Source organism: Panthera uncia, chromosome D2 (assembly GCF_023721935.1).
Source record: "Panthera uncia isolate 11264 chromosome D2, Puncia_PCG_1.0, whole genome shotgun sequence".
Classification (NCBI taxonomy): Eukaryota; Metazoa; Chordata; class Mammalia; order Carnivora; family Felidae; genus Panthera; species Panthera uncia.
This window is the reverse complement of record NC_064818.1, coordinates 54,670,899-54,697,480: the sequence shown is the minus strand read 5'-3', so window position 1 is coordinate 54,697,480 and position 26,582 is coordinate 54,670,899. Positions and strand designations below refer to the sequence as shown.

The window sequence follows — 26,582 nt, the reverse complement described above, 5'->3', positions numbered from 1 at the left end:
GCTCACCATGAGGCAGGGTGATGCTGGCTCCGTCCAGGATGGCCTGAGCCAGCTCATGGTCATTGGCCTCGGCTGCATAGGCGGCGGCCTTGAGGGCGTCCCAGATCTCCTTGCGGCCCTCGAAGGCAGGTGCTGTGTCCCAGAACTCGTCCCGTTTGCTCCGCAGCTGCCCGTCGGTCATGGGGTAGTCACTCTTCCACTTCAGCCGCTCTTTCTTCAGGGGCTCGTTGCGCCCTGGGCGGGACAGAAGGGACAGGCTGAGCACCTCCAAAGCCAGGCTGCGGCCAGCCCTCTCGCCCACCCCTCACCTGTCAGCAATCTCCCAACCCTCCCCAGCAGTGGCTCCTGAGTACCAGGGCCGTTTCCCACCATCAGGGAAGACTCTCGAAACTGCACACGCCCAACCTGGGGATGTAAACTATTTTTGTCAGCAGAACATATAGTGCCTGCTATTGTTGTTTTCAGTAACTGTACCCTTTGATTACAAAGGAGTACATGTTTGGAATTTTAAAAAATCTGTAAAGAATGTTGATGTGTGATAATAAAAACTGCTCTCATTTATGGAGCCAGTTTGTGCCAGATCACAGGGCAGGCCCTTTAGTCCCACTGTTCATCTGATCCTCAAAACCCAGCAGAGGGGGAAAAGACCCAGAGAGCCTATCGTCTGCCTGAGGCCACACAAATACCGACTTAACACAAAACTTTCGTTTTTTTTTAATTTATTTTTTTAATTTTTTGGAGAGAGAGAGCACACGTGTGTGTGCACACAAATAGGGAGGGGGAGGGGAGAGGGAGAGAGAGAGAGAATCCCACACAGGCTCCATGGAGCCTTATGTGGGGCTCTATCCCACAACCGTGAGATCAGGACCTGAGCTGAAATTAAGAGCCGGACACTTAACCGACTGAGTCACCCAGGCGGCCAACACAAGGCTTTCTGATTGCCGAGGCCACCCTCTCACTGCCGTCTGTACCCTGCTGCCGCTGGGGAAAAAAATTACTCAAGACTTCCACTATTCAGAAATAACCACTGTGGACACCTAAACGTATTTCCTTTTCCCCATTTTTCTCAACACAGTTGCGTGCATATTATTAAATTTCGTTTTTATATTTGTTGTTACGCAAAGGACCTAACAGTTGTTTATGCCAATATACTTTACATTACACTTAAATACTGTCAACATATACTCCCATGATTAAAAATGATAAACTTCAATGTCTTGTTATTAATGTTCTAGCATACAGTTACAAAAAGCGTATTTTTTTTTTTTAAAAACCATAACCAACCAACCAAAAATCCCCCTGCAGCATCTGAAGAAGAAAACAATTCTGTTAAGTGTCATTTTTCTTGTTACCTAGCCCCAAGTGACTTCCAAGACAAGTCAAGACTGTGGGCAGAACCATGTCTCAGAGGCTTTGGGAGGCTCAGTCATCTCAAAGCTGAAGGCAGAATAATCCACAGGAAGAAGGTCTCAATCACTCAGCTCCCTCGATAAAACTCAGATCCTACAGGCGAGGCACAGAACCAGAGCTGGGGTCTGCCCCCAGGCCACCCCCTCGGGCTGGGGCAGGAGAGGGCTCCTCAGGGGGAAGACCATGCCATCCACTCCCTACCAATTGTGTGAAAGAACCCCATGCGAGCACTGTATTTATATATATTATCCTGGTTCAGCTTCACAATAGCCTTAGGCGCTAGGTGTTCATAGCTATTTCACAGATGATGGGACAGGCAGAGAGATCAAATGACTTGCCTGAGGTCACACAGTAAGTGACAGAGTGAGGATTCCACCTCAGGTCAGACTGAATCCACAAACGGCCCTCCTGCGGGTTTGCCGGCTACCAGCTACCAGCACAGACAGAAAACTCTGAAAGCCAGACATTTACTTTAAAGTGCTCCTGGGTTAGCAGAAGGAAACGCAAATCCTTTGTGGGAAAACAACTTTAAGCCAGGCCTCAAAGAATTCCCAGGATAAAGGTCCAAGGAAAATAAATGACAAGGTCATAGTTGTTTTTGTTGTGTCATTTTTAAAACTCACAACATACAAGACAACAAGGCAATATTAGCCTTGTTAGCACAAACAGTAGATGGAAGAATCAGACGGACAAAGATTTCAGATATGGGATTTATCAGACACAGACTATGAAATACCAAGTTTAAGAAATAAGCGAGTCTTGAGGCGCATGGGTGACTCAGCTGGTTAAGCGTCTGACTCTTGATTTCGGCTCAGGTCATGATCTCACAGTTCCAAGAGTTCGAGCCCTGCTTCAGGCTCTGCACTGACCGCGGGGAACCTGCTTGGGATTCTGCCTCTCTCTCTGCCTGCTCCCCCCTCCCCCGACCCTGTCCCCCAACTCATGCTCCCCGTCTCTCTCAAAATAAATAAAAAAAAAATAAGTGAGTCTTAAAAATATGAACAGGGAAAAAGAGATTATAAAGAATGACCAAGAGGAAATTAAAAGAACCATACAGGACTTCTAGAACTGAAAAACATAATACTTGAAATTTACATGGTCTAACATTTATTTTCAAATATTAAAAAATTTTTTTTTAAGGTCCACTTATTTTTGAGAGAGAAATAGAGCATGAATGAGGGAAGGGCAGAGAGAGAGGGAGACACAGAATCCAATGCAGGCTCCAGGCTCCGAGCTGTCAGCACAGGGCTGGATGCTGGGCTTGAACTCACGGACTGTGAGATCATGACCTGAGCCAAAGTCAGATACTTAACTGACTGAGCCACACACACGCCCCCATGGTCTAATATTTTAAATCAGAATTTCCAGAAGGATACAACAGGAAGAATGGGGATGAAACAATATTCAAAGAGATCATAAAAATGTCCATTTTCCTCTAAACTGGAGGAAATTCCTAACTGGGAATTCCTAACTGGGAGGGGTTCCCCCCCCCCCCCGCCCCAAAGGAACTTGGCAAGCTGATTCTAAAGTTTATATAGAAAAACAAAGCCACCGCTAGAGTAGACTGAGGTGAGAACCTGCACTACCATTACCAACACTAATTATAAAACTATAGTGGGTGCAGGACTGGAACAGGGACAGACAAATGGGCCAACAGGATAGAACAGAGAGCCCAGAAATAGACCCAGGCATATACAGAAACATGATTAAAATGAGAAGGAACATTGCAGATGGGGTGTGTGTGTAAGATGGATGTGAAATAAATCTATATATTGCTTTCTGCTCCTGGTTTCTGATAGTATTTGGTCTTTCACCTGGCTCCTAATATACAGCTCCAAAACCTTTATAATGTCCTGAGTGATAGGAATGTCTGATATAGAGCTCCTAAATCCCTTAGAATTTCCTGGGTAATACAAGTGTCTTTTGTTCTAATGAGGCAGCTCTTGGTAAGCTCCATGAAAAGCTTGGAACTTGAAGCCCTGCTTCCACATTCTCCGGTGAGGGGAGAGGGGCTATAAATTGAGTTAATAATTGGCCACACCTGTGATGAAGCCTCCACAAAACCCCCAAAAGTATGGGGTTTAGAGAGCTTCCAGACTGGTAAACACACCCATGTGCTGGAGGCATGGTAGACCCCAAGTCTGGAACAAAAGTTCCTATGCTCAGGACATTTCCTGACCTCCCCTCATGTATCTCTATCTGTTTATTCAGTTGTATCCTTTAAAATGTCCTTTGTAATAAATCAGCAGTACTAAGTAAACTGTTTTCCTGGGTTCTGTGAGCCGCTCTAGCAAATTCTTGAACACAGGGAGAGGGTCATGGGAACCTCTGATTTGCAGTCAAGTTGGGCATAAGTTGTGGGTAACCTGGGGACCCACTACTTACTGAAGCTGGGGGAAGTCTTGTGGGATTGATCCCTCATCCTGTGAGGTCTGCACCAACTCTGGGTAGTGTCACAATTGAATAGAACAGTAGGACGTGAGTTGGTGTCCACAGAGAACTGGAGAATTTCTTGGTGTGGGAAAAACACCCACAAAACTGGCATCAGAAGTACTCTACGTGAGTAGAGGAGAAACGCAGGTGATTTTTCTTTACAATGAACTACTGATAGACGGTGTTAGGACTACAGGTTCTCCATACAGGAAACCATGAGACAGAATCCCTACCTCACACCAGCCACAGACATCAAAACCGGATCAATCAGAGACTTAAGTGTGAAAGAGAAAGGAGGCACCGGAGAGACAGGTTACAGTTTTGTCCAAACATTATTTGTGGAAGTTTGGCCCAGAATTGTTTTAACCTGGATCAAAGAAATAGCTCTGCTTCATGATTTCTGACCCTTTCTCTCTCTAGTCCTTTAGCAAGAACTTTGATCAACCAGGATTCACAGTCATGCAGTGACACCCTGGGGTGTGGGACCTCTGGGGTGTGGGACTTCTGACCCTCTACTTGGTGACATGATTGTCTTTTAAACTTCTTGAGCCAATTTTTACAATTTTCCTATCTCCTTCCTCTTTGCCAGATGTCACTCCTTACTGGTCTCCATCTACCTGTGGCTCCTACGGGTCCAGGTGAGGTCCAGCTAATGAGCTCCTAATCTGCCAAGGGTTGAGAAAGCTTTTCAGTACTTTCAAAATCGAGAGCATCTGGTTCTAAGAAAGAGGCTTCCTAAAGAAGAAAGTGACTAGGCTCCAGGACATCTGTTGTTCCTGCTCAGATGCCCTTCTCCCCCTCCCCGCCCCCCCCATCAAATGGTCAGGTTTTGGCTCTTTTCCGGACAACTGAGTTTGCTGGACTGGTGATACCAGGACACCTGAAGTATTACCGTGTACACATGCCTCTCACTGTCTCCTTAAAATAAAAATAGCCCCATGCGTCCCCTTTTAAAGTCGTCACCTGAGGGATGCTTTGCTCACTGGCTTTCAGAGTCCCCTCCCCTGCACACAGGCAGCAGAATGCTTTCCAACTATCACAGACCCACCCACAGATGGACACGACGCAAGTGCGCATCTGCAACTGTTAATAGCACCTGCAGTCATCTGGGCTGCAACGATTTAAAAATTCCTCACCTTGTACGTTGGTTCTTTCAGGCTGAAAACACTAGAAAATATGAGAATGGGGTAGGGGGTGATGGTGGGAACAGGGAGCGTTGATGTAAGGAAAGGACAGCAGGAGCCAATAGTTGCCTTTGCATCTGTCATGGCACTTTGGAGCCAGTAGGGGGCAGCCACGGCACCTCTGGGCCAGGTGCTGGCTCCCTTCAACAGTGAGTCAAATACAGCATAAAAATACCCAGCAAAATTCTCCAGGCCCAAGGCAAGCATGGGTAAGAGACATGCCAAAATGTCTGGATCCCTACAATCTGATGCTTATAAATTTAGGCAAAGATACAGACAAAAACCTAAAAGGAAGCTTTTAACCCAAACATAAAAGCAAATTGATGATGAATATTTTTAATTTCAGTTACTTAAAAAAACACACGATGTTTTATAGTTAGTTGAGTCAAAAACATTGGGCAGTAGACAGGGTGTGAACACTCTCATATGCTACACAAATTGGTATAAACTTTCTGGAGGGCATTTGGTATGGTACCAAAAAACTCAAAAATGTGCATCCTTTTGGCTCAGATATTTGGTTTCTAAGAATGTATGCTAAGAAAATAATTACAAGTGTGTGGCGAAGGTTTATCCACGGAGCCGTTTCACTCGACACAGTTTTAAACAGGGAAAGTTCAAAGCAAGCTCAATGCATGCCAGCAGGAGAAAGACTAAAGAAAACCTGCGCATTCTGTAAGCAGCCACTCTGTGATGCTGAGTAATGTGGAGAAGTGTCCACAAAACAGCAAAAAAAGTTTACAGAACAGCAAGTGCTCTATGCTCCAGCTTTTGCTTCTAAAAAACAGTATGAGAAATTATGTATATTAAAAAGAATGGAAGGATTTACACCAAAATGTTAACAGTAGTTCTAGCTGATTGGCATAGTGAAAAAGAAATTTTTTTTGCTTCTATCTTCCAAGTTTTCCACAACAGGCATTTATGAGTTTGGTAATAATACAGTGGAAGGTGTTAACAAAGAAAAAGGGTATGTAAAGTTCCAGGGAGCAGCCACAGAAAAGTAGGAAGAGTCTGGGAAGTTGAGTGAGGGGTTTTGGCGGTGGGGGGGGGGGGGGGGGGGGGGGGGGGGGGGGTGAGAAGCTGGAAAGCCCAAGGGCCACAGCCTCTAGGATTTCCGTTATTGGTGACTCTGGGCAATTCTGTCTAGGGGCCGGGTGGGAGCTGCTGGTTTCCGCAATGGGACCATCTGGTGGCTTGTACTTCTGTCTCTACCTGTCCTAAATAAGCTCCAGATCAAAGACGGAGTCAAAGAAATGGTCCTTATCCTTAATGAAGTGGACAGAAGGGAGATTTAAGAAACAACAAAAGACCATTCTGTAGTATAGGTGCACACCTGCACGGGGAGGTCCAAACGCCCGTGAAAGCTGTGGGTTTCTGTGATTACCGTGCACAGGAACAGCAGAAGGTATCTGTGACTGAGCAGAGAGCGTGGGTTGCTGCGTACAGAGGCAAAGCTGGAATCTCAAAGGACTGTCCAACGTACCACCTGTGTTAGGATCTTCTCAGGTGCTGGTTAGAAAGGCAGACTCCAGGGCCCAACCTCAGACCCACTGAATCACAATCAGAGCGGTTGGGAATCAAGCACCTACTTGATTCCACTTGTAAACACAGCAAAACAGGAGTGGGAATGGCACCATCACATAAGTTAGTTCAGCGGATCACCCCCGAAGCTGCTGCTGAGGGCCGGTTTGGAGCAAAGAGGGAGGAGAGCAGCAGGGCACAATGTCTGGTTCGGGGGAGGATAATGACGGTGGACGCTGTGGTCTGGCCTGGATAATGAATGGTGTCTGGTGATACCACCCCCAAGAGAGGGCACTGAAAAGAGTGGGAGAGAACACTAAAGGTCCTTTCCAGTTTGCCTGGAGCTGCTGTGTCTCTGAGCTCATGAGCGTTTGTGCACGCCCACCACCTGCTTCGCCCTGCTTAATTCAGAAGGACGACGCCAAAGAGGGGATTCTCGAGAACCTACAGAAGGAGGACAGGCCCCGGCTGCTTCCCTCTGAACACCCCAGGGCCTCACAGCATGCCTGGCCTGGTGCAGGGTCTCAGCAAGTGTCTGCCGAGTTGAAAATGGGAGCTGATGAACACCCAGTGAACAGGGTGGGGAGCCTGACGGAGGAATCACGGCTGAGAGCAGCTGTGGGCAGGCAGGGGAAGCAGGGGAAAGGTGTGCTTTCAGGAGAAGCTAGGCCCTTTGCTTCTTGGTATCATACCTCAAGAGGTCCTTATTGTGGCCTTGGGGATTGGTACAACAGAGCCACTGGGATGTGACACCAAGTCTGAGGCCAGCCAAGGGAACCAGAGATTTCCCAGGACAGTCAGTCCGCCCAAGCCAGGAGACGGCCCTATTTATACCTTCGACAATCCCCAAGCTCTATTTCCACACTCGGTTACCAAGCTCCATCCCCAGGCCCCGAACTCCAGGGATGAGGCCAACAGTGTCCTCCCCAGGAGTACTGATTATGTGACAAGTCTGGGCTTGCTCTGGCTGGTGTGAGAGATGAGGCTCCAGGCAGAAGGAGAAGGCAGGGACAAGGATCTCCCTGTCCCAACATCTTGGGCTGCAAGGGCCCTTTGGCCAGGATGCAGACTTGAATCTCTCCTTTTCCCCTCCCATCCTGGTAGTCACAGCTGGGAAGCTGGGGACTGGTAAGATGGGGCTCAAGTATGGCACCTGGCGGAGGGGTTAATAGGTCAGAAAGAACAGCAGGCCCCAGAAGAAGGATCAGCCCAGCCAGGGAAGGGTGCAGACAGGGGAAGGGGAGCCCAGGTAATCCCCTCAGGAAGCGCGGTATTTATAGTTAGACTTAGCCCAGGATGACCCTCAGAGCTGGGGTAACCTTCAAAGGGAAAGTGCTGCCAGCAGCTCTGCTAGCTGGGGCCTCCTCAGCACGGGCCCTTCTTCCCCATTCATTCCCCCTGGGCCCAGCTCCAGGGTTCAGGGAGGGAAAGGGGTGGAGCCAGTTGCTAAGCGACAAGCCAGGCTTCCTAAACTGTATCACCACCAGGGCCCTGCAGGTCCCAGGTGGTCCTGGGCAGGGCTGAAGGAACCAAGGCTCCTCTGGGAGCCCTGTACCAGGCTCAGTGGCAATGCTCGCAGCCCAGGGCAATTGCAGTTCTCTGTGATGAGGCTGGTTGTCCCCCCTGGGGCTGGGCTCATCTCCAGTTCATCTTTGGGGTCACAGGGCAGGCCCAGGGTCTGGCATGCAGCAGGTCTCAGTAACTGTTTACTCAGTGAGTGAGTGAATGAAGTGAGCAGGCACTTTAGGAAAAGTGGGGAGAGCTGGAGAGGGGAGAGGCAAGATCAAAGTTGGGCGAGCAGATGGAGCTGTCTGGAAGGAATCCCTGTAAGCAAGAGAGTTAGTTAGGAAGAAAGGGGGCGGTAGAGGAGGGAGTCCAGAAGGGAACAAACCAGTTCCTGAGGTATACAGGGAGGAAACCCACTGGAGGAAGAAGGGCTGGATGTCAGAAACCATGCCCAGTGAGGGCCTGGAACCTTCTTGGCAACTGGAGAGAGTGCAGCCAAGAAAAATAAACCTGCTCAGAGGCCCCCTGCTTGGGCAGTGGGTGTGGACAAGGGGGCACACATAACTGCAGAGACAGTACGCGCTTTCACTGCACTGCGCACAACGGACACATTTACTGGGGTGAGTTTAGGGGGAGCAGGGCCTTCATCTACTCTCTGCCTTATCCTTCCAGCCCAGGGCTCCCTGGCCCCCCGGCCAGGAGGCTGTAAGTGGCCAGACAGGACAAAAGGTGGCATTCCTGGGCCAGGCACTGACTGAACTCTTCCCCTGCCCGGAGCTGACTTCCCCTAGCCATCCCTCTGTCCCATTCCCTGGTGGAAAACTGGGCTGTCTGATCTCAACTACAAACAGAACACCCAAATCCTCAGGGACGATTCTGGGATCTAACCTGACATACAACCAACAGCTCCTTTTCTGAGGCTACCAAATACTGTACTTCCTGAGTTAAAACATTGAGTATTTGGGAAATCACTGCACTTCTCCTTGTCTCAGGTTCATATAAATTTAAAATAACAACCACCAAAACAACAATGACAACAACAACAAAACACCCCAGCCAGTTCCTTTCTTGTAGTGAATATATTCCTATCCTTTTTTTAAAAAAAATGTGTATTTATTTATTTTTGAGAGAGAGAAAGAACATAAGCAGAGGAGGAACCGAGAGAGAGGGAGAGACACAGAATCTGAAGCAGGCTCTAGGCTCTGAGCTGTCAGCACAGAGTCCGATGTAGGGCTGGAACTCATGAACTGTGAGACCAGGACCTGAGCTGAAGCTGGACACTTAACTGACTGAGCCACCCCAGTGCCCCAGTATCTTCCTTCCTATCTTCATCACATACTGATGTTTGTTCCAGGTGCACCAAAGTCCTGGCCGGAGTGTGAAAGTGGTACCAGCTCTAGAAGGAACCTTGATTACATGTTTTCTGGCAACTTAGATTATAGGTAATTATGAGTTAAGAGACACTAGCAAACCTTCTCTCTCCAATGTGGCTACCCACTTACATGTGGCTTCAGACATGGAAGGGGGGGGGTGTTGCTTCGGCTACTGACCACCCGTGTAAGCACGGGCAGACAACTTCACCGTTCTAACCTCAGTGTTCCCATCTGTAAAGCGGACGTAACCTCCATCTCATGGGACTGCTGTAAGGATCATAGAGACCACTCTACCCAATGCTTAAAAGGCAGTACTATTGTAATTAGCAATCACGCCAAGTCAATAGTGCTTATTATCACTATGCAATTAAGAGAATGAAAGGTTCCTATCCTTTTTTCCCCCCAAAAGTTGCTGTGATTTTGAAAACTTTGAAAACTCCTGCTGTAGTGAACTCTTAGTCTCCAGATCACAGTGCAGGAGGATGTAGGGGTTAAATGAGGTTAAGTTTGACAGGGACAAAGAGCGGGCTTGATGTATGCCTGCTTCCCTGTGCGGCTGCACAGCAGAGGGTCAGCACTTTTCCTGGGGCAGAAGAGGGAGGATGGCGGCTAATAAATAAAACAGGAACTCCCCAGAGGTTGCTAGAAAGGTCTCTGGTATCTGGCCAGCTCCCCTTGCTACCTCAGGACTCCAGGGAAGAGAGACAGGTCATCTCTGCCACTGTGCTTTCTACAGCCCCGCTGTCAAGGAGGGTCCCTATGGGCTTGGGGGCCTGGTGGCCAGGTGCATGGAGGCCGAAAGGCACAGCTTCAAGGGCTTTACTCGGACATGCGCCACTCCCCCAGGCAGGTGCCCCAGAGCATGGCAGAATCCTGAAGCCAGAAGTGACCTTAAAGTCTGTTAGCCTAACCCCTTCATTTTATAGACAAGGAAACCGAGGCTCTGAGAGGTGATGTGAACAGTCCCAAATCCACAGCTTTTGCCCGTGTGTGTGTGTGTGTGTGTGTGTGTGTGTGTGAAGTGGGGATGGGAGGTAAATTCTTCCTATCAAACCGCTCTGCTGCCAGTGGAAGCTGAATTATAGCTAGCTTACTAAAATGTCAGGAGTGTGAGAGGTGACAGATGCACCAATGGGAAAGCAGCAAGCAGAACGCGCATCAGAGTGAGCATCAGCGTGGAGGAGTTTCGAGTCTGCCTGACCCTCCTGTTCTCACTAGAGACGAATGGAATCTGAGAGCTGGGCCCTCCCAGCACACTGCGGCCTAACTATGCGCCCAGGCCTCTGTGAGCCTGACAGAAACAGACTCTAATTCCACGTGGCTGGTTTGGGGCCTGGTGATGGAGACGGAGTTCCTACCCCACACAACGCTCCTGCCGGAGGCACTTCTGGAGATGAGGCAGTGACTGCACCAAGAGGAAGCCTATCACGTTGGATGGGCCAAGAGGTGAGAAAGTCAACAGTCTCACCGTCACCCTTCACTGAGCACCTGCTATGCAGCAGGCAGCACAACAGAGAAACACTGGGGCTGAAGGTCCATAGTCTGGAGTCAGAGGGACCTGGGTTTGAACATCGACGCCATCGTAAATTAGCTACGTGACTTTGAGTAAATGACTTCAGCTTTCTAGTCTTCTAGGAAGTAGAAGGTAGTAACAGCCCACTTCTTAGGGAGGTTGGGAGGAGGAAAGATATATACATATATATTAAATTAAAAAAAATTAACTAATACAGTCAAGAAAATTATATATAATAAATCAACTAACCTAACACTTCCGGGGTGGTCTCCCTAACACCTAGCCAGGCCAGGCTCTTGCTTCCTCAACTGAAGGCAAACACACACCCGCACCATACTTGCTACAGATCAGGCTCTTATTGCGGCCACTGAAATTGTTTTTGCCATTGTTATTATTAACATTATTATTTTGACCTAACATCCATTGGCTCCGTTCTCTGGAACAACACAGAACAAGTCACAACCTCTCTGACGGGGTTGACATTTTCCTCCTCTCCAGACGGAAGCCCACTTTTTCCTCCTCTACGGTTTCTCCGGGTTCTTTGCCATCCTGTTCACCCTCCCCTGCACTAAGCTAACTCACCGACCGGCCCAGGTGAGGGCTGCCCAGTACCACGGCGCTCTGGGCTCTTACCTTCCTCGATCTGAGCACTGACCCCTCTGCCTCCACAACGAACACAACAAGTCTGTCCAGAACTGCCGAAGCTGGAGCTAGAAAAGACCCCATAATCCCCAACCCCACCCCACCGGCTGTGGCTCTACATTCTCTCAATCCCAGGGCTCACTCACAGCCTGGCTCCTCCTGGGAGCCAGCCCCAAGTTACCGTCTGTCTTTAGGTCTGTGTCTTGAGTGGGGTGAACCTGGAGTCAGCAGACCTGGGTCCTTTTCTACTGTGATCCATGCTGTGTGACCCAGGGCAAGGCACTTAACCTCTCCAGGGACATCTGCCAAACGCGAATGCCTCTCTCCTTTGCGCCTTACAGAGACACGGAAATGCTCCAGAGTTTCTGTGCGAAGTGATGTGGTCGAGAGCGACATGCACACAACAGATGCCTGACATCCCTGAGATCTGGAACCCCGTCTTTTTAAGGCTCATTCACTTCTTCATGTGGCTCAGCTCAAGACGCACAACCTTCTGTTTGTGGACCAACAGAGAACTCGTTTGAGCACGTTCGCTCTCCCAAGCCAGGCTCAGGCCTTGCATGCAGCTGTGCCTGACTCATTCTTTCCCCTTCTTCATCTACAGCCTGTGAATCACCAGCCCTGTCAGGCCAGTGTCCTCCCTGTTTCCTTCCCATGTGTTGCCTGGTCGCGACCTCCGTCCTTCAGGATGCAGGATGCAAGCCCTCTTCCCACCGGACCCACAGGCTCCCCTCCCCTGACCCCGTGGCGCGTGAGCATTCCACACCAGCCCTGAATCACACACTGCCTCACAGGCATGTTCCCTGCGCACAGTGCTGCCCCTGAAACTTGACTGTCAGCTCCTGGAGGGCAGGCTCTCGAGAGGCAATACAGCGTGGCGTATCAAAAACATGGTTGCCTGGGACCCACCCCCAGGGACTCTGATTTCACTGCTATGGGATGTGGCCTGAGCATCAGAAGGGTTTAAAAGCTCTCCCAGTGATTCTAATATATGGCCGGGGCTGAAAAGCACTGATCTGGAACCAGGCTGACCAGCCTGGCTGGCCACTCCGACTGTTTAATTAGGCCTCTGAGGGGGCCTGGCAGGGAAGGTGCTCAGGGAGAACCCCAGGCCTGCCTGAGGCTGACCATCTGGACAGTCTTTTCAAGGCTTGAAGTCAGACTGGTCATCAGGTAAAAAAGTGGATAGCTCTGGGGACCCTGTGCCTGGGGAAACCCAGCTGCACTGTCCAGAGGATATGGCCTAAGCCTCTGCTTGCAGAAGGGACAGAGTAAGCCAAAACAAGAGGCTTTGGAGTCAGACAGCTTGGACTAGCTACCTACTCTCCTTACTAGCAAGGAGGGCCCTTCTCCTCCTGACTCTACTCAGCCCGGAGCCTCATCTCTCATGCCTCCCATGTGTGGCCAGCACCCAGACACCCTCCTCTGTAGACACAAGATTCTTCTTCCAGAGCTGAGCCACAAACTTCTGGAGAGAAAATGTGCAGCTCCAAGGCAAGGGGGACGGTAGGAGAGCAGAGGGAGAGAGGTCCTATTTCCTAAGAAAATCTCCCACCCCCTCCCCAGCTGCTCTAGGCAAGAAGAAAGGAAAAATCTGACTCATCAGTGCTGTGTGACTCACAGGCAGACAAAACTTACTTGCCAGACTGGCAGGGAGGAGAGCCTGCTGCTCCCACCACAAGCGGGGGCCATGAGCAGGTAAAGCCCATCCTTCCATCCCCGCTCACCACCAGCTCCAGGCCTGGGTGGCTGGCCTGGCAGGAGTGCCTGGCTCAGCTTGGTCCCCCCACAGCCACACCCTCTTGTGGTTGGTTTAGTAACTTACTGCCAAGGGGCGGGGCTGGGAAGAGTAGAGAACTGAGGCTGGGAACACAGAGAGGTGATTCTGGAATCAGAGAAGACCTGGGCCTGACTCTTAACTTCGCCCTCTCACAGGTGTGATCACAGGCAGCTGAGCCTCTTGACCTCAGTTTCCACATCCATAAAATGGGAACAATAATTCTTAAAGGACTTTTGAGGATTAAATAAGACCTTACATGTAATCTCCTAGCACTGCGTGAGGCACAAAGTAGGAGCTCAAAAATGGTAGTTTTTACTAGGCGTATAAATGCTAGATTTAGGATTATAAAGAGATTGCTTTTTACATCATTTCACTTAATCTTTACAACAACCCTGTATGGCAAACATTACTACTCTCGTTTTCCAGATGAGACACTGAGGTTCGGGGACCCTGGGGCAATGTGAAGAATCCAGTGAGGGGTTTCATATCCTCATTCCCAGCCCAGTGCTGGTCTCAGACCCTGTCCCACATGCCACGTCCCAGGGCGACGAGAAGAAGCCCCTGGCTGTGTCAACACGCACACGGCTGACAGGCACAGCACCAGCTCTGCCTCCAGCCCAGGTGGGAAGGCCTAGCTGGCAACACTACTGACCAGTCCTGCATCCAGTATGGCATTGATGCCAGTCCTGCCCTGCCTCCCACCCGGCCTGGCTCGACTCGAGCCCACGTGGTGCCTCCGGAAATTCACTCGCTAATGCCTGTGTGTGTGTCAGCCTCCACCCCAGGCTGTGAGCTCCTCAAGGCAGCACCTGGTCTTGTTAGCGCTGGCATCCGAATGCCCGGCCCCTAGCCTAGAGCCAGAGAAGCAGTACAGCCGGGCTGCCAAAAGCCTCAGATTCCAAACCTGAGATGCAATGCCACTTACTTGTATGACTTGGGCCTGTTCTTTACCTCTGAGAACCTCAGTTTCCTCGTCTGGAAAATGGGGCTAATAACAGTCGCTACCTTCGAGTCACGATGAGAACTATGGTGATAACTGTGCTAATAACCAGTTGTAACTATGGTACTAACAATCACGACTACTATGTATTAAGTTCTTATGCCAGACACTGTCCTAAGCCCCTTCTATGAATCAAATCGCCCAACCCAAAGGTCATATGGCTAGGTGGCAGGCTGGTTCTGAAACCCCCACGACATACCACCACCTGTCTCCTGAGTGTCAGGTGCCTGGTATGACTTAAGTGCTCAGTACTTAGAAGCTAGTCTAGCAGATGCTTAGGAAGCATTTCTAAGATGAATCAATGAATGAACCTCTTTCAGTCTAATTTCATTTCCATCCACAAGCATTTATTATCGAGTCCTCGTCTGTGTACAGCCTGAGTTATCTGAAGTTCTGTGAAATATAAAGTATAAAAGGGACAAATAAAAAAAATGATAAAGCAAGGCCTCCTCACCCCTCTACAGGAGGGTAACGAGATCCAGATTGCTGGAGCGAGAGGCAGTGATCCCAACCCTGTCAGTTCCATGCCCCTCCCCCTTCCTCAGGGAAGGTTCCAGTCGGGAGGGGAGGCGCCAGGTCCTCAGGAGAAGAGGGGGAGGAAATGGCCAAAGGTGCTTGCTGTGCCTGGCCTTCCAGGGGTAGTTGTGTGGAAAGCCCTCAGGGCTGCCCAGGTACCTCATCCACAGCTGTTTGTTTTGGCAACGCCTGAGAGGTGCCCCGATGGGAGGGCAGGGAGCTCACAGTGGCTGATCAGCCTCTAGGAGCCGGCCCTGGCATCCATATGGAGGGGCAGGGGGAGGCAGAGCCTCTCAGTTCTCCCACACAGCACCACCCTGCCTCCAGTCCCCAAGGGCAGGCTCCCAAACTACACAAGGAGAGGGTCTCCTCAGCCAGCCGCAAGGGAGCGCTTTTCTAAGCAGCAAAACCCCTATTTCAAAGAAAACAGTGAATGGCTTTCAGAGAAGCCCACTTACCATGTGAGGCTGATAGAGTAGATCTGGTGTGGGGGCTTGGGGGTAACACCCACGGGCCCTTCCCTCCCGGCACTTCCCTGACATCTCCAGGAAACCCCAGGCTCCCAGCTGCACTGTCCACCAGGCCTCTCAGGGACAGGAACCCTTCAGGCGTGGCTCCAGGGCAGCTCTGTTCATGCAGCTATGAAGGTTGCATACCTCAGCCCCTGTGACCTGGGACAGCCCCTCTCACCCGGGACCCTACCCATTAAATGAGCAGGTGGGACTAATGGATTCAGGACGCCTTCTAGCTCTAAGACTCCATTCAAATCCACCCCGAGGAAAGGCCTGCATGGGGCTCCTGAGGGACACAAAGACAGCTAGCTAAGGCACGACACCTGCCCTCCAAAAACTCACAGTCCCTGCAGAAAACTGCAAGGCAAACCATGTGTGTGATGATGCGAGGTGCAAGTGCACACGTGCGTGAGCGCACACACACACACACACACACACACGAAAGATGTACAAGATTCTTTGTAAAAAATGCTGCAAGGGTCAGAGGGGAGACTCTCAAAAACCCAAGGGGACCCTGCTGAAGTAGAAACTGCTCAGTCTCTTCCACAGTCACCTACCAGTGCCAGGCACTGCGGACATGCAGACGGGCATGACAAGTCCCTGACCGGACAGGCTCCTGTCATCATCTGGGCAGGGATGGAATCACACCAATGATGCACGACAATCCGTTTTGGTTTTGTGCTACATTATGTGTCATGCTCACTGTTTTGAAAATACTTGAATGTGTAATTTAGGAAACCTTTGTAATGTGTTACTCTGTGGCACATTAAAAAAATAAACAAATGCATAATAAATAAATGATACATGCAAATTTTGTTCAAAGAACACCCCCACCCTCACCCCCACCCCCACCCCCAAGCAGGCAAACTGCTACACACTAGAGCAGAGGTATGTGGAGAACATATTGGGAGCCCACACCCTGACCGATGGGGCCTCTTAAGCATTTGCCAAAGGGGTGGGCGGGAGCTGGGCTACATCCTCTCCACGGCTTCCAGCTCTGACCATGTGTGACAAGGACTCTGGAAATAAGCAGGCTCCAGCTGGCTGAGGGCAGGGTGGGGGCAAGCCTCACCCTCACTGCCGCATTTCTGACTTCCCACCTCCACCCTCTGCATACAGTGAACTGTCCCACTTTGGCCTCTGCTGCTGCGAGAAGAAGAGGCAGCTTCCAAGCTCTGGGCCTCAGTTTCCCTCTGGGGTAATGGTGGTGGCAGAGGAGGTGAAGCATCCCTGATGGAGGGTCCAGATACAAGAGGACTAGTCACACGCAGAGCCTATCGGCTGTCTGTGGAGTCAGTCCCCAGCCCCCATTCTCTCTCTCTCTCTCCTCTCTCCTCTCTCTCTCTCTCTCTCTCTCTCCTGCCCCTGATGCTGATAGGTCTGGCCTGGGAGCAGCCCTGCTGGCCGGCACCCAAGTACACGGGACCCTGCCACCCCACCCCCAAGGTAACCCAATTCTTCCCGGTCAAATGACAGCTGGAGGTGGGGCCAGGGAGCCCAAGGCGGGAAGGGCAGTGATAACTGGCTCGCAGGGTGGTAAGGCCCAGACAAAAGGGTCATGGCCCAGATTCATTTCAACACAATTCCTCAGCACCCACTGTGTTCAAGATCCTGCCAGGCACCCGAGGGACCTGAGGAAATGAGGATGACATTTTAATTACCCTAAGTGCGTCTCAAGGTTTAAAGAGCACCTCCTCAGAGAGGCCTTCCCTGACAATCTAACTAATGGCTCCCCTATTCTCCACCCCAGCCTCCTTTCTCCTAAGCAGTGTCCATCCCAATTCTGCTGGGGTTTGCTTACTCGTTTCTCCATCTCCCCAGTGAGCAGTATGACAGCTGCTCAAAGGCCGGGCCCTGCTCTCCTCCACAGTGGCACGCAGCACTTCGCTTACCGAGTAGGTCCTCAGTATTAGGTGAGTGAACGAATGAATGAATATATGAGTGACTATACCACCGGACAAGCAGGAAGTGACATAAAAAACGATTCAGAGGGCTGTGGGGAAGCAAAGAAGGGAATGGGCACATCTCTGAGGCTCCATGGAGGAGGTACGACAGATATCGGGAGCTTGGCCTGCAAGGAGGGCGGAGGAGAAGGGGTTCCAGGTGGAAGGTACAGAAGTAGCACAGACCTGGAGTCGGGACGGGATAACAAGAGCAGGCCAGCAAGATGGGCTGAGGCCCGGTGAGTCTGCCTGGACCCTGAGACGTGCCCTGCTCCTTGCCCCACTGGCCTCTTACTAAACACTGGTGTGCACTCTTTGCTGATAAAGCCAGGACTACATAAACATCTGAGCACAACTCTGCAGCATGGTGAGCAGGGGTCATTCCTAAATCAAATGTTACCTGTGGCACCCACCAGCCTGCCTGCTTTCTTCTTTTCTGGTTTCCTTTGCCCCTGGCTGACTGGCTCTGGTTCTAAACATCTGTGCCACCACCAGGCACAGTCCCCTGCTAGGGGACTGAAGGGCGACTCCTAACCTTGTGATGACAAAGACCATTGATTACCACTCCCCAATCCCAGGTCTCAAAAGAATTTTTAACTACATTTAGATTATTTTATTTTAAATGGAAATGCTCAAGCCGTATCTGTCCATTTAAGCCTCTGGTCAGCATACAAAAACTAGAGGTTCATACTGAGCTGACAGAATGCCAGAAAAGGCGTTTTTTGCTCAACCTGGAAGGTTATGAATTCTCTTGTGACTCAGTTTCTCAAGGTCAGGAGATGGGGCAAGAACAGAGGTAAGAAATGTGGCCAGAGGGAAGAAGACTGAGTGGGAAAACCCAGAGTCCCCCAATCTGTAGATCCAGGTGAGATTTCCTACACTGCACACAGTCTTCCTTCCTTAAGGGAAGAGGAGCCCGCGAGTGGTGGGGGTGGAGCGGGGCAGTGGCAATCCTGGCCAATCGAGGCTTTCAGTACAGTGTTTTAGATGTTGCCTTGGTGGAACAACCTGGTGGGGGTGGGGGAGCTGCCAAGGAGGACTGGGAGCTTACCACCACTTCTGCTTTGGGCAGCAGTCTAGATCTCGAGAAACTGCCAGGGGTCAGGCGGTGGCCCCTGGAGGCTGTGTGCTTCCCAGGAAAGCCGGCAGCTGGAAATAAGCCCAAATTTATAACAGGCTGCATTAACATCTGCAAAGAAAAATCCAGGGTAACACACACCAGCCTTTCCACTGGAGGGATGGGGTGATGGGCCTTTTACTTTCGAGGGTAGGTATCTGTGTGTCTGGCATTCTTGCTGAGCACCTTTGCTGTAGATATCTTTGCGGTGTTTCCACCGCAAACATTTTCACCACATAACTAACTGGCTGTAAGGCAATTCTGCCATATAACATAAAAGAATGAAGAATAAAAGAGGAACATTAAAAAGGGCACAATTAAACATGAAAAAATTAATAAAATTGCCATAAGGCAATTGTGCCATAAAATATCAAGTCATGAAAAATAAAAAGGACATTCATTAAAAAGGACATAACGGGACGTGGAAAATGGATAACAAAATTAAAAAGACTTTACTGCGAAATATAAAATATTTTAATACATTTAAAATTTGTGTAGATTCATGGCAATACTAAGCAAATATATATTATGGATTGTACCTAAGCACTTGTCTTCAAAGTCTCTGTTCACAGTATTATGCTTTTTTTTTAAAAACTAAAGTTCCTTCCTTCATTAAAGAGGTATCAAGGTCCAAATACAATTCACCCTTGAACAACATGGGTTTAAACTGCACAGGTACACTTACATGCATATTTTTTTCAATAAACACAGTACAGTATTATAAATGGATTTTCTCTTAAGATTTTCTTTTTTTTTAAAGTTTTTATTTCAATTCCAGTTAGTTGACATACAGTGTTACATTAGTTTCAGGTGTAGAATATAGCGATTCAACACTTCCATACATCACCCTGTGCTCTTCCTTAAGATTTTCTTAACACTTTCTTTTCTCTAATTTATTTTATCGTAAGAACACAATACATAATACACATAATATACAAAATATGTGTTAATCAACTTGCTTATGTTGTCGGTAAGGTTTCTGGTGAACAACAGCAGGCTGTATTAGTGGATAAGTTTTTGGAGAGTCAAGAGTTATACACGGATTCCTGACTACGTAGGGGGTCAGTGCCCCTAACCCCCACGATGTTCAAGGGTCAACATACTAGGATGCATATTTGTTACAGAGCTTTGTATTATGTTGTGAAAGTCTTCTACACTGTTGTTTGTTCTTGGCAGATTGTCCCACGTCTGCTGATAGACGTTCCAAAGTTCTATGGGAAATACGGAGGTAATGCGTTTGTAACTGAGCTTTGGCCATTATGACTGGCATGTTACCGTTGTCTAGTACAGCCTGGTGCGCAGTCTGGCTTCACATTCTACTCCACACTTCCAGTGAGGTTTATCACTGTATTTTCTATCAAGTCTGTGTACGGAGTTGTCATCACCCCCTACTTTAAGACCATCCATCTACTTGTCATGGCATAGACCACTATGAGGGCTAGCTGAGGTTTATATAGACCATTATGAGGGCTAGCTGAGGTTTACATAATATAAAACTAAGAACTTTGCCAATGGAGAAATGAAAACAAACTGTCAGTTATTTTATCTTTTATGGCAAAACTGCCTTACAGTCAATTAGCTATGTAACGAAAGTGCGGCAAAAATGCTCACAGCAAAGATGTCTATGTCAAAACTATCTCGAACAATACATGTGTGTGTGTATTAACTTTAAACCAGAATATTCTGTGTGTTCCTTAAGCTTTGTTTCAACATGGTTTGGTAGAAAACTTTATGAGCCTTACGGGGAAAAGCAATAAAAGATCCTTGTCATGACAAGGCTGAAATGGCTCAGCCAGGACCGTGGGTGTCTTCTACCCACAAGGCACCTCTAAAGAAAGACTCTTTCTAGCTGTCCTGGATCCAATAAAGCTCCTATTTAAGCCACTTTGAATGAATTGCACCGCAAATAAGCTATAAGGGCAGGGCTGGCCTAACGCATCTCGAGAGCCCCAGGGCTCAAGCCAGTGTCTGGCACACAATAGGTGCTCAATAAAGGCTGAGACACGGACCAGGGAATGGATTACACGGGAACGGGTCACCTGTGGGGTGATGAGAGAACAGGGCTCCTGGGAAGAGGTGAAGGTGAGACGGGAAAGGAGGCAACAGAAAGAACCTGCCAAAGGCAGAAAACGGCGGACTTCCGGGTGGAGCCGTGCTTAGGTCTTTGTCTCAGGGAAAGGCAGACAGCTGGGTGGCCAGGAAAGGCCCTGCCTGCAGAGTTTCCCAGAGTAGAAGGCCGCAGGCCTGCCCCATCTGGGACAGCTGAGCCATGGCCCACATCACCTGCCCTCCCCGAGACCAGTCTGACTAGGGTTTAAGATCTGTGTCAAGCAAGAGCTGAGTCAGGCTTCAGGGGAGGGGTGGGGGGAAGGACTAGAAGAGGGCAGGGAAGACAGGTCAGGCCTCATTCTCTCAGGTGTGCTCCACCAGGGAGGTTGGGCAGAAGCAGTCTCCTCATCCTCCCCCTCTACTCCCAGGGCTTGAGAGAAAGGTAGGCTCCCAAGTTGACAAAACCCAGGAGAAAGCAAGGCCCTGGGAAGGCTCCCTTGCAGACAGGAGACAGCTGGTAAATGTGTTAGGAGGAGACCACCTGTTTTGCCCCAAGCCTCCTCCCCACCATGGGTCCACGCAGACAGGCATGGATCCCGGCAGCAGGGTGGGGAGGCGGAGGCGGAGGCGGCAAACCCCGGGCAGCAGGAGGTATCTGTTTTCAGCAAGGCCACCAAAGGGACAGGGAGGGAGCCCCACGGGCTCAGCTCCTGCTGCTGGGCTGCTGGAAAAGGCAGCCTCTCGGTTTCAACTCAGCTGGAGGTCAAGAACTGCTGAGGCTGGCAGCCCTGCTGGGGATGCTATTTGCTTGCAAGTGAGCATCTCGTCGCCGTGGCGACCCAGGGCAGCACCAGCCAGGAGCCAGCCACAAGGCCGGAGCGGAGCTCTCCAGGCTCTAACACCGGCCTTGACCTTTCTAGCTGGGACAGCTGATGTGAAGGAGTCCACTGCCTTCTCTGGACCTGACCATGGCCCATGCAGACTGCAAAGATGCACAGGACTCTGTCTTGCTCTCGGGAGGGCCCAAGACACACCCAGAAACAAGAACACAAACTCAGAAAGTGATGAAGGCCACAAGAGGCATGAACAAGGACTGACATGGCTTTAAAGGAGAGCTCACCTTGACAGGGAACATAAAGGGAAAAAGACAGCATCAAACTAACAAGCAAACACGTATCCTCTTGTGGACGACTCCAGCTGCTTGGTTAGGTCCAGAGCCAAGAGACCGCAAACTTAGAGCGCGTTGGTTTGGGGTGCTCCTTCTGGCTAGCTGCTTTCCCTGACCCAGTCAGTCCCCCTACGACCTGCTCCCCAACCCTTGGTGTCCCACTTGGCTGCCCTGCCTCACCTCTTGCCTGCCAGGTGGCTGACTACCCAGTCACTAATATCACAATGCCCCTTGTGGCCTTGTCCCCACCTCAGCTCAGCTTTTCTGCTCTGGACCCATCTGGAGACTACCTTGTGGTGGCAAATCCTTACCAAAATCCCATCACATTTCTAACCTGGGGTCCTGGAAACCACAAGGCAGCCTGCTTCGTGCCTAGGAATAGCCCGCGGCAGTTTCTGAGGTCCCCAATCACTGGGCAGTTTCTTGGAGCACCAGAATACTGGTGTGCAGAACGGGTCTAAGGGTCAACTTCTGGACTTGATGCGAAATCAGCCCCAGAAGCCAGCTGAAGTCTGCAATCCAGGGCCTGGCCCCAGGACTCATAGCACTGCACACAGTCAGGGCTCCTCTGTCCAACTGCCCTTCTTTTTATTTCTTATGTGGTTTAAAAGGTGGCATAAGCTAAATGGAGAAAAAGTATGCAATAGAAACATAAAAAGAAAAAGGTTTAAGTCACCCAAATCCTAGCACTTAACAAAAACTGGCAATAGCATGTCGAGGGATTTTCTTCTGTTTTTCTCAATGCATACACTCATTGCAGGGACCACATGGGGTGTATAATCCAATACTATTTTTATTTTTATGGTATGTCCTCAATACTATTTTTATTTTAATCTGATGCCAGCTGCCATTCCAGTGATTTGCCTCCCCTGCTGCTGAACAGATTTACCTGCAGAAATTCCATGAAAATGCAGATGTTTGGGTTCCACCCCTAGAGATCAACTCAGGAAATAAAGGAAATCCAGAGTAAATAAGACGGTTTTTAAAATTCTGCTGATTTTGTAGAATCACTGAATAAATATTTATTGAGCGCTCACTATCTGCTGGGCCCTGTACAGGATACATTTCTTCATAACAGAAAGCTTGCATCATTCATTCATTCATTCATTCAAGAAACATGAGTTGAGCTTCTCCTATGTACCAGACTCCAATATGGGGAACAGGGACACAATTTTAATGAGATGGGCTCTCAAGGTCAGAGGTACTAATAGAGAGAGCCACGTAAGGAGATAATAGAAACCAATGCACAAATGCATGTGCTGCGAAATACACAGAATCATGAGGACACAGGAGATGGGATCTCACCCAGCCTGTGGCAGGTCCTGAAGTCTGCTCTGAATCTAAGGCACGAGCAGGGGTTAGCCAGGCAGAGGAAACAATATGAGCAAGGGTGCAGAGGTGATCAAGGTCCGGGAAGCATAAACAGTGCTGTTGGAATGTACCATGCAAGGTAGCAAGTGGCCAGGTCACGAAGGGCCGTTAGGCCAGTGAAACAGGGTGGACATTACTCCCTAAGAGATGGGAGACCTGTCAAAAGGTGAAGCAGAAGAAGGTCGTATGTTTGTGACAGCTCACTCTGGAATCCAAGTATAGGGTGGGCTTCAGGGGCCTGGACTGGAGGCAGGAAGACCACTTAGGAGGGTGCTGCGTTAGCACAGGAGACATGGTGAGGGCCTGCACTCAGATTCCGTTGAGTGGCTCTTATGTAGCAGGCAGAGTTTTAGCGGGGATGGAGATAAGGGATGGATCTGAGAGGTACTTGAACTGCACATTTAGATGATTTCTAATTTTTCACACTGCATACATATAGCTTTGCACATGCTTCAGCTTATTTCCCTATAACACAGTCCTCGTGGCAGAATTTCTAGGTCAAAGGTAGGGATATTTTTAAGGTTCTTGGTGCCCTTTGCCAAATTGCTTTCCAGAAAGACCGTATCAATTTTCATTTCCTCCAGCAATGCACAAGAGTGCCTATTAGACCCTCTCAGCATCCCCCCCACTCAAAGAAAGGCAGAGGTAAGCTCACATCCACCCCATCGCTACAGAGTGAATCCTCTGCTTGACCCAAACAAAATGACTATGTCCAGGAATAGGCTTTAAGAATGCACACACAGGGCACTGGGCTGAAGGGTATGTTGCTCTGGAGATAGGCTAGGGCCAGGAGAGGGGCACTCTCTCCCTGCTCCAACCTATCTTCCTGATGTTGCCAGTAATTCTCTCAGCAGAGATCATGTCGTTCCCTCTGCTCAAGAACTTTCCAAAGCTCCCCACTGCCTACAAAATAAAAGCCAAACTCCCTAGTGTAGAAATCAAGGTTTCCCCAAAATAGGATCTGCAGTACAGATTTCTATTTACTCACTTATTCCTTCAGCAAATATTTGAGTGCTTGCTATTTACCAGGTAGTATACAAAAAGACCTTGCTCTCAGGGAGCCTCCACTCCAGTGGGAGAGACAGACAATGCACAGGTCAATATAGATGCACCAGGTATTTATATGTTATGCTAAATAAAGCAGGAAAATGAAGTGATGAGGAGCGCACAATTGTAGAAAGGGTGGCCAGGGAAGGCAGGTGCCAGGAGACAGGTGCAGAGGCCAAGATGGAGACAGGAGTGAGCCATAAAGATCTCTCCCACTACACTCAGCCCACACCTGAGCCACCAACCTTGCATGGACTTCCAAGTCTCCATGTCTTTGCCCTCAGCCTTCTCTCCTGAAGATTCCCCTCCTGGCCCTATTGAAGGGGAAACACTTCTGTGCCCAGCTTGAACGTCACCGCTTCTGTGAAGCCCTCCTGTCTCCACAAGCCAAACCTGCTCACAGCACTCCACTTCCATCTCCTGGTCTGTATCTGCATCTTAAGGCCACGCAAGGCCTTTTAGCTCTGTATCTGCCATGCCTCACACACAAGAACGAGGAAGCTCTACGTTGGCACTTAAACCCAGTCTGGTCTCCACACTTGCCCTCCAGACCACACTGAGCTGCTAAAAGGCAGGAACTGCCTTCCTCAGCTTCTGATGCACCCAGTTTGTACAGCCTAAAATCTGGTGTACAGATGTTTGCCAAAGAGGGAAGCGTTGTGTGCAAGTTATCGAAGAGAGAGGGCAATTACTGGCAGGGAGACATTTTTCTCTCAGCACACACAAATGAAAATACTCTCCACCTTTGAGGCAAGATTTTTAGTGGTCTATCCAAGTACATCCTCACCTCCTCCTTGGAAAGAGGCGGTCCAGCTGGACTACGTTTCCCAGACTCCCTTGCAGTCAGGGTGGCCATGTGACTACATTCTTGCCAACAGAATGTGAGCCGTAGGGACACGAGCCGTAGAGGACCTGGTCCCAAGGACAGTGGGCATGCCTCCTCCACCTTCTCTTTTCCCTTCTGCTGGTCGGAACCCAAGTGGGCTGGTAACCCAGCTTCAACCACGAGGACGATGTCCTGTGATGTGGCGACAACCCAAAGGGACTGGATACCAGAATGACCACAAACAGCAGAGCTGCCCCCTCACCTGGTCTGCTCATGTCGGGGACGTCAGGGCCATTATGTGAGACAGAAAACTTAATTTCTCATTCCTTAAGCCACTGCATCATTAGGCCCCCCTTTTACAGAAAAAACAAAAACAAAAACAGCCTTACGTTAGTGAATGCACTCCTGTTACAGCAATGGGATGTAAGTCTGCATCATCCTCAAACACCTTTCTCAGTGCCTATGGGGGAATGGGGAGTCCTGACCTCTGGACAACCCACTAAGATCCAGCAGGGTCAGGAGAAGAGGCGACACGAAGCAGTTGTACAAGTCAGGGCAAAAGTTCTGGAAGAACACGTAAAGAGGCACAAACGGGTGGAAGAGCACCATGACGAGAATGAGGAAAAGGCAGCAGCAGAACCCACGAGAGGGACCAAAAAGACAAAACTGGTCCTCAAGGTTTAAAAGCCTGAGTCCTGTGGGTAAGAAAGGATTTACGGGAAGAAGAACCAAATGCACACAAACATTTATTCTAGCCCCTCTGTGGATTTCCTCACACTCATCCGGCTGGCTGTCACTGGGTGGAAGAGGAGAATAAGAGAAATGGGGAAGGAGTTGGCCCAGGAGGTGGAGGCATCATCTCACTGACACCACCTCCCACGAAGGAACCAAGGAACCAGGGAAGCTGTGTCTTTGTCAGTCACGCGGGCCCCCAGAGAGCAACAGTCCTGCCCTAATTCTGGGTCTGCTACACCTAGCGCCATCTCTCCTTCATCCCGCTCTGGACACCCACCAAGTCTCTCCTGACCAGAAGGTACAAAGGTAGAAGACAGCTACTGCCTTCCCGCAGCCCCCAGGTCCCTGAATCATCAGCCCAGCCATCCCAGCTCCGCCGGGCTCGTCAAGCCCCTGACAGCTCTAGCCCAGCTTCTGGAACCATCACTAGTGAAGAAACAGTGAAGAAGACAGAGGCCCTGCAGAGGGGAGGTACAGATCAGGGGGAGGAGCTTGGGCTCTGGAGCCAAGCAGAAGATTCCCATGCTGACCCTGCCTATTAACCCGCCCTGTGACTCTGAGCAAGCTTTAGTTCTCAAATCTACAAGAGAGAGATGATGCCACCTCACAGGGCCACTGCAACGATAAACTACAGTACATATGTAGGAGAGAAGATGCTCCACAAACGCTAATTCCCTTCCATTACCCCCACACGTCCTCCTCCTTGTTGGCCTGCCTCGATCCATAAAATTCCTGTTGCCGGACTCGTCCTTCAGGATGAAGGCACTGTCGTGAAATGTCCCTGTGCCATAACATGTCACCTACTGCAAGGGCCAATTAAATGTTCTGGGCAGGCTAGCAGGCAGGCATCCAGAGTGTCTGGTGGAGGCTCTGATGTTAAAGCTCCCAGGTGCAGACAGGAGCTGCTCTGAAGTGGGGGGGGGGGGGGGGGGGGGGGGG

General features: G+C 49.8%; 1 protein-coding gene across 1 annotated transcript in view; it reads right to left on the bottom strand.

Annotated features, from left to right (window-relative positions):
- UBTD1 (ubiquitin domain containing 1) overlaps positions 1 to 26,582 on the bottom strand; it is a 52,942-nt gene that overhangs the window by 2,231 nt on the left and 24,129 nt on the right. Inside the window, exon 2 of the mRNA XM_049645513.1 lies at positions 7 to 234. Coding sequence (XP_049501470.1) covers positions 7 to 234 — 228 coding nt within the window. The remainder of the gene's footprint in view (positions 1 to 6; positions 235 to 26,582) is intronic.